Source organism: Anastrepha ludens, chromosome 2, assembly GCF_028408465.1.
Source record: "Anastrepha ludens isolate Willacy chromosome 2, idAnaLude1.1, whole genome shotgun sequence".
Classification (NCBI taxonomy): domain Eukaryota; kingdom Metazoa; phylum Arthropoda; class Insecta; order Diptera; family Tephritidae; genus Anastrepha; species Anastrepha ludens.
Genome location: NC_071498.1, coordinates 9291481 through 9305165, shown reverse-complemented (window position 1 = coordinate 9305165; position 13685 = coordinate 9291481). Strand labels below are relative to the sequence as shown.

The 13685-nt window shown below is 37.3% G+C and overlaps 2 protein-coding genes across 4 annotated transcripts; one reads left to right on the top strand and one right to left on the bottom strand.

Annotated features, from left to right (window-relative positions):
* Positions 1-27: 27 nt before the first annotated feature.
* On the top strand, positions 28-3263 carry LOC128862887 (putative GTP-binding protein 6). Its single transcript, XM_054101695.1, has 4 exons — positions 28-380; positions 1364-1963; positions 2025-2304; positions 2374-3263. Exons 1-4 carry the CDS (start codon positions 28-30, stop codon positions 2833-2835), a joined length of 1695 nt encoding a protein of 564 aa, XP_053957670.1. The 3' UTR covers positions 2836-3263.
* A 102-nt stretch (positions 3264-3365) lies between these two features.
* Positions 3366-13655, bottom strand: LOC128862876 (dihydroxyacetone phosphate acyltransferase). Of its 3 annotated transcripts, none has more exons than XM_054101672.1 (6): positions 13469-13655; positions 7211-7789; positions 6595-7142; positions 5929-6513; positions 5671-5835; positions 3366-4696 (listed from the first exon to the last, which is right to left on the bottom strand). In XM_054101672.1, the coding sequence occupies exons 2-6, from the start codon at positions 7764-7766 to the stop codon at positions 4343-4345; spliced, it is 2208 nt and encodes a 735-aa protein (XP_053957647.1). In that variant the 5' UTR covers positions 7767-7789; positions 13469-13655; the 3' UTR covers positions 3366-4342. The 3 variants fall into 3 exon arrangements, with proteins under 3 accessions (XP_053957647.1, XP_053957638.1, XP_053957657.1); XM_054101663.1 differs by having other exon boundaries at positions 13578-13605; XM_054101682.1 differs by lacking the exon at positions 13469-13655 and adding an exon at positions 12969-13182.
* Between the last annotated feature and the right edge of the window lie 30 nt (positions 13656-13685).

Below are 13685 nucleotides of genomic sequence, written 5' to 3'. Positions count from 1 at the left end.
GGCAGTTACCACTTTAATAATTTATATATGTATATACATAGGCATAAGTGCATTATACGTAATTATATGAAAGTTAGTAACAAAATGTTGTTCAAAAGTATGACGAATATAGCAAGTTGCTTTACTATATGTCGAAATTCGCAATTAAGGGTGCTTGTTCGAGTAAATCGCTTAGAAAGCGCTTTTGAAAGTTATGTGCCCGACGTTAATAGGACGTTCACCCGTTGGAAATATATGCAGCACAAAGGTGTAAAAGGTATACGCAACAGAAAAAGTGCTTACGAGACACTTTCAAAAGAAGACAGCAACGCAGATATAAAAATGACTTCAGAAGCTGAAGATGAAGGCAATGATAATGGCTTGCTCAACTTGGATGATCGGTAAATTATTCTACATAGTACACATTTTTGTTTTTTAATTTTGATGTTGTTTGGCGGGACTGTAGATCCGCAAAGCGCCAGTGCATTATTTTGGGAAACGGTATCAAGGTTCCAACAGCGCGGAAAAAATGTGTGTTTGTTTCTTATGTGCACAATATAGGACAATTAAAAATGTGGTGAATGTACGAGTTAATTTCTCCACCAGAGCAGAGATCGATATCGCTAGCATTTATTTTTGCAAAAATAGACAGCATTATAAGACTTTCCAGTCAAAATCCTGTTAATTCTTTTCGTGGGTTCGCTGGCAGAGCCCCATTTTAGTCTAGCAAACGGGCTAGGGTGCAAATTAGAGAATTTCAAAAGGCCAGAATTCCAATCTCTGAATATGGCATTGCGTAAATTTTTCAGAGCCTCTTCAACAGTTCAATTTACTCTCACAATAGAGCCACAGTGGACTGCTTTCGTTGCAGCCAAATCAGTCCGTTCATTAAAACCGAATACCGACATGGTCAGGCGTCCAAACTATGTGCACATGTGCCCATACTCAAAAATTTTGCGACCAAAGATAGCGTCACATTTGTTAGAGACTTAATTTTTAACAGACTGTAAGCTGTTCAAGCGTTCGTAAAAATACAATTCCTTTCATATCCGCAATCATTTGCGATATCAAGAGCTTTAATAAGCGCCCAAAGTTCACTAAAAGTGGAAGACGTGCGCATCTCAGCTTATAAAAGTAATTGTACCTTACAATCGAATTACAATTGTCTCACCAATATAGACCTTCGTTGGGCACCCGTGTCTGGACTGAATTTTTCGACTTTGCACGTGAGTTTAACATATTTCTATTATAGCTAACGACTTAAGCTTCCAGATAGCTTCCTAAAATATAATTTTCTATCGATATAAACCCTTGTTCTTAGGAAAGCGACTCCTTTAATTATTATGCTATGTAATATTTATATACAATTAATTTTAAATTTTAGCGCATACGAAGAATTGGCCAACAGTGCAATGCATATTTCGCCCGGTTCCTCTAGTCAAAACGTATTCATTATACAGCCATATGTGAAATGGGGCAGTGAGCGAAACATTCTAACAACTCCCGATGGTCAGTTGGAAGAGGCGAAAGCGCTAGTGGAATCATTGCCTAATTGGCGCGTGGTTCACGCTATCAAAATACCGCTAGAAACACTCCAGCGCAAGGCTCTTTTTGGCAGCGGCAAAATTGAAGAATTAAAACAACAGTTGCAGGAACATAGTACTAAATATAAACTATCCTGCCTCTTTATTAGCAAAAGCACATTAACATTTGGTCAAAAACGATTTCTGGAAGATACATTTAAACTGCCGGTGTTGGATCGCTATTCTGTTGTCATACAAATTTTACGTCTGCATGCCTCCAGTGCGGAGGCGCGCTTACAAGTGGCCATGGCTGAGATACCGTACATCTGGTCCCAAGCCAAGGACGCGAGCCCATCGATTGCACGCAAACAAGGCTACTCATTTACTGACACACAACGAGAAATACTAAGAACACGCGAACGTAAGTTGAAACAAGAACTGGAAAGGATTAGGGATCACAGGTATGTCACATAGCGCATGTGAGCTTAATATGAATGAGAAATAAGAGAAAATTTTCAACAGGCAATTGCTGCGCAACAAACGTAAACAGAAAAACTATCCAGTGATTGCAGTAGTTGGATATACTAACGCTGGCAAAACATCACTGATCAAATCGCTAACGCAAGAGCAAAGCATGCAACCACGCAATCAGCTCTTTGCTACTCTGGATGTGACAGCACATGCGGGCGTGCTACCGTGCAATCTTGAAGTAATTTATATGGACACGGTGGGTTTTATGTCTGATCTACCCACTGGTTTAATAGAGTGTTTTGTGGCGACCCTCGAGGATGCTATGCTGGCAGTAAGTTCCCGCGTAGTTATATAGAAATAAAATCAAGTTAAATGTGTGTCCGTATGTTTTTTATACCAGGATATAATATTGCATGTGCAGGATATTTCACACACATGCAAACAAGCGCAACAGCAGCACGTAATTACAACATTGCAATCACTTAAAAATACTGTTGCTGCAAGTGAACAAATGCCACCCATCATAAATGTTGGAAATAAAGTCGATCTTATGTCGACGGAATTGCAGCCACAGCCAACAGAAAATATACATATGGTTTCCGCGACAAAGCTTACAGGTCTCAAGGAATTGCTATTCGAAATTGAACGACAAATACTAATAGCGACGGGGCGTCGTAAAATGACAATGCGTGTGCGCAATGGTGGAGCTGAAGTGGCATGGTTGTACAAAAATACTGCGGTAACAAACGTACGCGTCGACGAGGCTAGCGCTGAGCATTTGCTAATGACAGTCGTTGTTAGCGAACTCACCATTCAGAAATTTAAACGAACGTTTTTATCAACAAACCATGCGGATTTATAAGACAATAAAACGATTGTGTTAAAGAAATAGAAACTTTTTTATTTATGATTGCGGTAAAATCGTGTTATTAATATCTGTTATCTTGATATATATATGTATATATAAGTATATATGTATTTATGTACACATGTACATAAAATGGGTTGGTAAAATTTTTGATAGCTATTTGTATTTAGTACGCGATAAGAAAGTCTACAAAAAAAATGTATACAGAATTAGTAGCTAATTGCAGAAAATTACATTGCGAAAATGAAATACAAAAATCTATTTCTAAATATTTCTATCTTATTTTTCACTAAAAATATCAAAAAAGAAAAAACAACGCATTGTCTTTTTTGTACGCATTAAAGTCAACGTATTACAAAAATTGTTTACAAATTTAAAACATTTTTATCAATAAACCACTGCAGTTTAACGTGACAGAATTGCAATGGACATCAACTTTACTAAAAAATAACACTGGAAAAAGTAGCAAAACAAATTAAAACTAGGCAACGCTTTTTGGAATTTCTAAAAGTATTTTCTGGGCATATAATATAAATACGCTATTATAGCATTTATTTAACACAAAATATAGTCACTTAACTAAGCAAATAGTATAGATATAGTACGCACAGGTTATATCTGCTTGTTTTTTAAATTCGCTGCTTTATATTTTAATATACATATTTACCCCTGTTAAACAAGCAGCCAAAGAAACGTCGACATAAACTCGTATGGCACAAATAGACTATTTCAAGAATACTTATTTAAAGAAAAAAAATCTACCTTATTAGCAAGAATATGGAACGTAAAGTGTTTTTTTGTGGTGAAACATTTAGTTTTTATTTTTCGTTGACAATTAAATGCATTATTTAATATTGAACGAGTATTTGGAAATAAAATTGTGCTTGTTTCATTTTTGCGCGTTTGTTTTGGCAAAAACAATTAAGGTTCCAAAACCGATAAAAGCCAAAAATTGTCTTTTTTAAATATCAAAATAACATTTACTTAGCAGAATACTCTAATTTTTATAAGATTTAAACAGAACGTCTTCAACCAATGTCTTCAATATCTTGTTCATATTGTATTTTCAAATCACTGCTTGTTCTTCTTGAAAAGCACTCTCGATTTTTTGGCACACTTTGTGAGCGGAACCTAAACCTGTTCAGCGATTGCTCACGGTTAAGCAGCGTGTTTCCGCATTTGTCCATTCCCGATGGACTTATTTGAACAAGTTTGTTGTGCTTAGCAATAATTCACTCTTTTATGCTCTTACCCGAACACTACGCACTTTTTCCTTAAGACCACTGAGTTTTTATTTAAATGTTGCATCGCACTCAGAAGCTCACTCAACTAAAACTAACTTTCATTTTGTATTCAAGAATTTGTTTCCATAAAACTAAATGAACAAATCGATTAATAAACGCAGCATTGGTAAAACGAGAACTAACACTATAAACACAAAAGCTACGTGAAAATTCTTAGCCTGTGTTACCAGTGTACTTTTGCTACACTGTTTTAATAGTTATAACTTAGATGGCATAGAGTTCATTTGTGCACTGGCTGCGCTATAGTACTGTTTGAATGGCAATAATTCGCAGTAACGCAACATGTCCGCTTCCACTGTACGCAAAGGTTTCCCAAATGCGTGCTGTAACATGCCAGTATCCTTGTTTTTCATCAGATAGCCCACTTGCTGAAACGAGTGCAATGCAATATTCAAATTGTCTAGGGCCAGACAATAAGGATGCACATTGGTGACATGTTGCTGCTGCAAAAGTTTTTCTACACGTTGTTGCATATGTATGAGTACATCCTTCGTGCTAAATTCCTTGGATTCGTCACTTGTGGAAGAAGTAGCTAAACTGGTGGTGGGGAACTATGGAAAATATAAACAAGTTAATAAGTGCTCTTAATTATTAGGTCTGTTCATGAATCAACCAAATTATCAAGTTTTGGTTTTCATGTATCCAAAAAATTTGCAAAGTAGGGGAAAGTGAAAGAGCAAAATGACATTTTATTTTGTGGGGAAATTGCAAGTTTTGCTGGGTAAATTTTTACTTGTAAGAATTTGCAAGTGGGAACAGCTGATCGCAAAGCAAAAATAAACACAAATTAAAATTCCCACGACAGTTGGTTCTACGTAACCGGAACGACCCGAATTTATATCCGGCCAAGGACTGTCACTTCAGCAGCATTCCTCGCATATGCACGGGGAATGTTTATGCTGCTACAACAACAGCGAATTAAAATTTGCGAATTGAGCCAAAGTTCTAAATTAAAATAGAAGTGATGATTAAAATGGATAATGTAAGTAAATATATTTTAGATAAAATTTATAAAGTTTATTTGAAGTCATATATTAAATAGAGGTATGTCCTTCTGAACCACAGCGTCCAGTCATCGTTGCTGCAGTTTCCGAAATACAAGTCCAAAGGTTTGAAGGTATATTTTGTGTTTTATGCTTGTACTTTTTAGTCATTAACTAATTTGGCAATATATGTTTGTATATACATATATATATACATGCTTAGGAGGAAGCAAAGAAAGTTAAAGATGCTAATGGGATGTTCTTCATCTGACAGCGATGATGAAATGGAACAAATTATTTTGGACAAAATAAAATCATGTGATGCCTAAGCTCGTTATTTTGAATTTTATTTGCTTTATTTTGGTTTTTTATTTAATACGAGGTAGGTCATCTGAGTTTTTTTTTTTTAATTTTTGTGATTTTTCCCACCAACCATTTAATCAACTGTTCATAAAACTTGCAAATTGTTACTGACAAGTTACTGGATAATTTTTACATGAACAGACCTATTCTAAATAAGTCAAGCATTAAGATATTTTTACCTCATTGAGCGCCACAGCTAATTGATAATAGACACAGAGAAAAGGTGCTAATGCGGAGAGTATAACGTTACTGCATTCATTTTCGAGAAATGTGATTTGGCCGCCATCGGATGATATTGTTAGAATGCCAACATTTGAGAGTAGATTGAGATTTCGTTCGAACTCCTGAAGGAAGAATTTAAACAAAATATTGTAAAAAAATGTACAAACACATACAAATTCATATAATATAATTCATGTGAAGATTCGAAATCTCACCTCCAAATCTCGGTTTGACTCAATTATGAATTCATGTTTGAATATATCATCAAGTATAGCTACACGTTGCGACAAATACGCCACCACCTCGACATAGCTGCTAGGTAATGCCACGCTATTGACGTCTTTTTGGTTTTGCTGCTCTCTCTGCAAATGAAGTGCAGCTAATAGCAGATAAGCCGGACGTGCAAGCCAAAACATGCAGGGATTTATATACAGCTGCAATGTCAGCGCCGGCACAGCTACAGCCATTGTCTGTGGCAGTAGGGCATGTGCCTTCAGTCTTTTAGTATCGATATCCTGTGCCAGTTGTGCAGCAGCGACCTGCGTGAATTGCAATCGTGCATTGTGAAAATGTACAATGTTCGCATGTATTTCAACGGTTTCGATTATTTCAATTTTGAGGCGATTCAAATCGGTGGCAACATGTGCGCCTAACTCTTCGAATATATATTTTAACTTGGTAATTCCGCGTGCTAACTCCTCGATATTAACCGAATATCCTGCGTATAATTGACTAGCATAGTACAGACACAGTAGATTGAATGTACTTATAACGATGCGCCGTTGCTGTTGATAAATTACCTACAAAGTTACAGGAATTGTGAGTGAAATGCATGTATATTATGTGTGTAATCGAACGTTATTTCACATATGTGAACCAACCTCATTAGCCAACTTCTTAATCAAATCCAACTCGTGTTTATCTAACTTTTGTAAGTGTGCACCCATGGCGGCGCGCTGCATTCGATCAGAGGCCGTGTGACCAAAGAATTCACGCACAGATATTGGTGCACCAAAATCCAAGTACATTTTTCCAAAGCGTTCATCGATAATCTTCAGCGCCTTGAAGAAACCCTTCGTCGTCTCTTTCGGCTTTGGCACGCCCAACAATTCATAGACGAACAATTGTTCCTCGAGTAAACGTTCATAGGATATGCTCACTGGCACGATGGTGACATCAGACACCTCGCCGGTGAAGTAGGGAAGCAGTGCCATCGAAAGGAGGCCAATTTTTGGCACGAGCGCCTTAAAATTGCGGCTGCGTGTTCCTTCTATAAAGAATTCAACTCCTATATGATAAACAGAGATCAATGCGTACATATATTCGCGAAAAATGTCCCAGTAAAGCTCGTCTTTTGAGAAGGAGCGTCGCATAAAAAAAGCACCCGTTTTACGTAGCATTGTTCCCATACCAAACATGGCATGGAAGTCTAGATATATAAATAAGAAATTTAAATTTCTATATCCTGAATCGAATACACGCCATTTTGTTACTTACCCATTCCTGCCGCTATACCAGGTATTTCAATGTCATAATAAAAGCAAATGTATGACATTAATACAAAATCCATATAGCTTCGATGGCTGGGCAAATAGCAAACTGGATTTCGTCCCAGCTGTTCCCGCACGGTTCGAATGCTTCTCGCATTTACATAAATTCCCGAGAGGATGCGTTTTGCAATTGCCGTTATGGCCATACCGCACCAACGTATGATCGGCAGATTACGCTCCAAACCGATTTCATCGATAATCTCTTTCACCTGCTTTTCAATCTGCTTCACTGGGCAATTATTCACTTGCGCATAATGTGCGATGATTTTACGAACCTTCTCGCTACGAAAAACATGTCCTTTCAAAGTTTGTGGATTCAAATAACGCTCAAACTCATTAGCCATTTGGGGCTTGTACTCCTTGGTCATCACCGGTTCTTTACCCTTGGCAATGATATTCTCAAAATCATCCATGTAAGTGGTTGCGGCCGTCGATGCAGACGTAAAGGACTGTGGCCCAGGCCATAGTGGGAGTTCATATGGCGGGGATAGCCCCGTCTTCATTGTGCTTAGTGAATGTGTTTTATCTGTAAGTAAGACATGCAGAAATCATTTCGTGCGATTGAAGTTGCGATTCATTATACAAAGGTGACAATTACGGCGCCCCCCTCGAAACCCCGGGCTTGGAACAAGATTTTTTCTAACCTCCCAGAAAAAGCTCGTCATAAAAAGTCATCTACCGTTCGGGGGCGGCATAAAAATGTAGATCCCTACTTTGTAAAAAAACATCAAGACGCGAACACCATAAAGTGGAGAAGGAGCTCGGCCAAACAACCAACAAAGCATGTTCAATAGGGGCATTTATATTGAACTTATTTAGATAGAAAGAAAGAGCATTACGAAGAATTCCGGGAGTTGTAAGAAAATTAATATTCTCAAGCAGAAATGGGCAATCAATGTCAACATTAATAACATTGAAAACAGGCGAGAGAGCAAGAATCGAACTTCTAATTTCTAAAGGCTTCAAGTTGATCAATAGCAAACGGGATGTGTAAGATTAGATAAAAAACTTTACTGACATAAATATATACATATACCATATGTATGTACCTACAAGGTGAAGTCCAAAATAAACAAAGACTAAGAAACGACATGAGCTTTGTTTTGATAACTTCGAGTTTATTTATTCAAAATAGTCCCCTCTGGCCTCGATACACTGTTTTGCGCGATCTAAAAGCTTTTCGAAAGAGTGTTTCAGGTCATTGATTGGAATGTCCTTCAGACCGTCGGTACAAGCCTTTTGGATGATCTCTACGGACGCAAAACGTTTTCCTTTCATGGCCAAACGCAATTTTCCGAATAGATGGAAGTCACACGGAGCCATATCAGGCAAATACGGTGAATGATTGATGGTTAAAATGCGATTTCTAGTCAAAAAATCAGTCACAAGAGTGGATCGATGAGATGGTGCAATAAGCGCCAGCTTCCTGTTTCGCGGTATTCAGGGCGAATTCATGCGATAAATGCAATGCAATAAACGCTGCAAAACGCCAAGATAGAAAATTTAATTGATGATTTGGTCCTTTGGTACGAACACCTTGTGGACAATTCCCTTGGAATTTAACGCTTAGTTTCAGGTTCATGTTGGAAACACCACGGTTTATCACCCGTTACATGTAGTAAAGGAAGTTCTCGTATTTTCTCGCCTTAATGAGGTCTTTCGAATGTTGAATTTTGAGCAATTTTTGGTCCTCAGTTAACTTGTGAGGAATGGAACGTGCACAGACCAAATGATCATTTAAAATGCGATAAATCGATGTTTTGGAGATATTCAACTCCGATTCCAGGAATTTCAACGAAGATTTCGGTACATTTTTGATAAATTTACGAACCATTTCGATGAAGTTTTCGGTGATTTCTGATTTCATTGTCATTTATGTTCTTACAACCATCTCTGAAACGTGTAAACCACTTATTAACTCTTGCACGAGATATACAATCATCGCCATAAACTTTTTTCATCAATTCAAATGTTTCGGTAAACGTTTTACCGATTTTAAAACAAAATTCCATATTAGCTCTTTGTTCGAAACTAATTTTTGTACCGATGACACAAACATACTGACACTTTGGACGTCACCAAGCTTTCACTGAAAGTCAGCTAGGGATGTAACTTCCATCAAAAACATTTTTATGACGCTAGTATTGTTTATTTTAGACTTCACCTTGTATAATTGGCGCGTACACCCTTTTTGGGTGTTTAGCTGAGATCCTCCTCCTTTTGTGGTGTGCGTCTTGATGTTCCACAAATGGAGGGACCTGCAGTTTCAAGCCGACTCTGAACGGCAGATATTTTTTATGAGGAGCTTTTTCATGGCAGAAATACACTCGGAGGTATGGCATTGCCTGCCGAAGGGCGACCGCTATTAGAAAAAACTTTTTCTTCATTTTGGCGTTTCACCAAGATTCGAACCTACGTTCTCTCTGAACTTCGAATGGTAGACATGCACCAAGCCATTCGGCTACGGCGGCCGCCTGTATTTAGTATTTAGTAATAGAAAAGATCAACGTTACAAAAGCGTTTTTGTTAAAAACTATTAAACGGTTAAAAACGTCACTTTGCTACTTCAGATTTTTAATACTGGGACCGATACGCAACATTGTCACCCCCATCAACTATCTATAAGAACTGTAAGGTCTTGAACAAATTTGAAATAAATAAATTCATTCAATGAAAAAATGTACCAATGGGGTTTAAAGGAATGGTCAGTGTGTACTAGGCCGGGTCGATTTGTGGGGAGGCAAAAAAATCGCTCATTGCTCTGTGAAAATCATATTCTAGGGATCAAAATAAGAAACTTTGCCGAAGGAACCATACCTCTAAAACGAATTCTGATGTCCCCCAATTTGGGTCGAACTTTTAGGGTCTTTTGTGGGGAGGCAAAAAAATCGCCCATTGCTCTGTGAAAATCATATTCTAGGGATCAAAATAAGAAACTTTGCCGAAGGAACCATATCTCTAAAGCGAATTCTGATGTCCCCCAATTTGGGTCGAACTTTTTAGTTTCTTTTCTATAACTCAATTAAATTATTTTTTTCATTTACATCCATATGTTCTGACTAAATAAATTTCTTAAGAGAAAAAATTAGATAATAGGACTATGAATAAGTTCGTGCGTGAAACTTTATTGACGTAAAATGGTTACAAATTTAATATTCAAAATATTGTCCATCGCTTACTACTACTTTTTCCCATCTTTCTGGCAATTCACGGATTCCCTTTGTGAAAAATTCGGTCGGTTTTGCCGCAATCCACGAATCGATCCATTTTTTGACTTCATCGTAATTACGGAAGTGCTGGTCAGCCAGGCCATGTTGCATCGATCGGAAGAGATAGTAATCGGATGGCGCAAGGTCTGGACTATACGGCGGGTGGGGTAGGACATCCCATTTGAGCGTTTCTAAGTATGTTTTGACCACTTGTGCAACATGTGGCCGAGCATTGTCATGTTGCAAAATAACTTTGTCGTGTCTATCGGCGTATTGCGGCCGTTTTTCTCGCAGTGCTCGGCTCAAACGCATCAATTGTCGTCGGTAGACATCCCCCGTAATCGTTTCATTCGGTTTCAGTAGCTCATAATACACAACACCCAGCTGGTCCCACCAGATACACAGCATAACCTTCAGGCCATGAATATTCTGCGCCGACGTCGATGTTGAAGCATGGCCAGGGTATCCATACGTTGCCCGACGTTTTGGATTGTCGTAATGGACCCACTTTTCATCGCCAGTCACAATTCGATGCAAAAAACCCTTTCTTTTGTGCCGTTGAAGCAGTTGTTCGCATGCCATAAAACGGCGTTCAACGTCTCTTGGCTTCAATTCATACGGCACCCAATGGCCTACCTTTCGGATCATTCCCATGGCTTTTAAACGTTTGGAAATGGTTGATTGATCAACTCCCAAAGTTTTTGCAACCTCTTCTTGCGTTTGAGCCGGATCTTGATCGAGCAATTCCTCCAATTCGGTATCCATGAACTTTGGCGGCGCACCCTCGCGTTCTTCGTCTTCCAAGCCAAAATCACCACTTTTAAAGCGTGCAAACCTCTTCTGGCACGTTCGCTCAGATAGAGCATGCTCACCATAAACTTCCACCAAGATACGATGACTTTCGGCTGCTTTTTTCTTCATATTAAAATAATGAAGAAGAATTCCCCGCAAAAACACATTATTTGGCACGAAATTCGACATTTTCAAGTGTGGTAAAAATATTGTTGTTTACGCTTCAAATAAAAAACTTATACTGACGTTTGTGCCTTACGACAGTAGCTCTCCAATGAATGTTTGGAAATGTGGATCGATGGAATAATAATCAAGTTACGCCATCTGTTGTAAAACCGCACGAACTTATTCATAGTCCTATTATTATTATAAATAAATAATAAATATTATTATAAATAAATAAAAATTAAAAAAAATACATAGCCATTTAGCTGATTTTTTCATGTAAAGGTCAAAAATGGTGATATTTTGAAATTGGGGGACATCAGAATTCGTTTTAGAGGTATGTTTCCTTCGGCAAAGTTTCTTATTTTGATCCCTATAATACGATTTTTACAGAGCAATGAGCGATTTTTAAATCGATCCGCCCTACACACTGTGTACATAATTGGCTGTGGTCGGCGGATATGCAAAACAAAGAGTTCAAAGAAAACATGCACATACATAATTATCAAATACTAAGTATTTTTATACTGATTTCACAGGACTACATACAATTAAGAACATAAATACATTGAAACCTCAAATTCGTGTACAATGTATGTTAATATATACAATAGCGTTTATTTATGTGATAGGAAATAATCAACTAGGTATATTTATATTACTAAGTGAATAAGCTCAATAAAGATATTTAATTGAACTGCGGGCCAATAAATCAAAGGTTATGCAAATAACGTTTAAACATTAAATTCTAAGTGGTATTTGCTTCAAAGTATTGACATTGTTTAAACTTTCTATTAATTGGTCTGAGTAATTATATTACATGATTAACACTTAAGAGGTAGACAAGAGTTGTGGTTCAGCGCACTAAGCAAGGCTGGTTTATGACGGCGGCAACCCACGATCATGAAAACCTCTCGAGTCATTCCGGTACGCAGAACTGGCTGCCATGGGAATGACACTCTTCTACGTCCCCTATCCTTTTGCACCTACTCCGACGAAACAGCAAGTTTCTAGGGCCTACCCTTAAATGAGATTGACGACGGCTGGTGACTTCACTATGCTTAGCAGACCCAATAAGCTGCTACAACAACAACAGTAACGTAAGGGGTAAACGACTAATTCGTTGTGGTGGTTATTTTTTAATTCTATAAGACCATATTTTTGTCGTCAACCTACATTGTACATAGAAAATGTATAATAAAATATTTGCACCAGTTTTGCATAACCTATGCAAAAGTGTCACCAAATCAAAATTTCGATTGGATTCCGTTAGAAATTGATTTTTTTTGTATTTTCAGATTCATTTTATGAGAAGCTATGTTCACATTTTGCTAAATTATACACTATATTAAAAAACATTTGAATGCATTAATCAAGATTATTAAAATTTTTCCATCCCACGACAGTCGGAAGTATGTAATTTCAGCAACATTCCACACAAAAACTTATGAGGAATAGATTGTAATGTTAGAAACACAACAATAACATTAGATTAGATATACAAAAGATTTTTAAATAATCCATTACCAAGCTGCCTACCGTTTGCTTTTTAATAATTGAAGTAATGATTTTTCACCACTTCTTATGCAATGAGTTTTATCCTTTTGTATACATTATTTTTGGGCCAGAAAATTACAATGCGCCGGGCACAGATATCAAATGCTTTGCATACTGTGGATACAAAATTTGTTTGTATTGCGCGTAAAACAAATTTCTATTCAATGCCTTAATATGTCTCGAGTTAGCTTCAATGGGCCGATAACTTCCACAACTGTTGTCAAACAAAACACCTTTATTTTGTTTATACCCGTATGTACATACATATATATGTACGTACTTATGGACATGATTTTATGTCAACAAATACTAGATATACTTCACTAAAAACTAAAAACAATAAATATTAAGTAAATACAATTACGGACCTCATTTGACTGCACCCGATGGAAGAGCTCCGTCATGCACATACAACTCACGCCATCCCCCACCTCCACACAAACACATCATACATATAGTACACTTCAATCGTGTATATTTACCTGCAGTCGCTAAATAAAATACTTTATTTCTATTTGCTCAACTAGTTTGGATTTTGCTCATTTATCAATTTTTTATCACAAATATTGCCAACACTTTAAATGCACTTACTGCCAGCGAACATCAAATACTAGTTAATCGTTAAGCAATAGAAACATAAAGCAGTAGTAACAAAGAACACAAGAAAAATAAAACACAATAAGAGCACATACATATAAA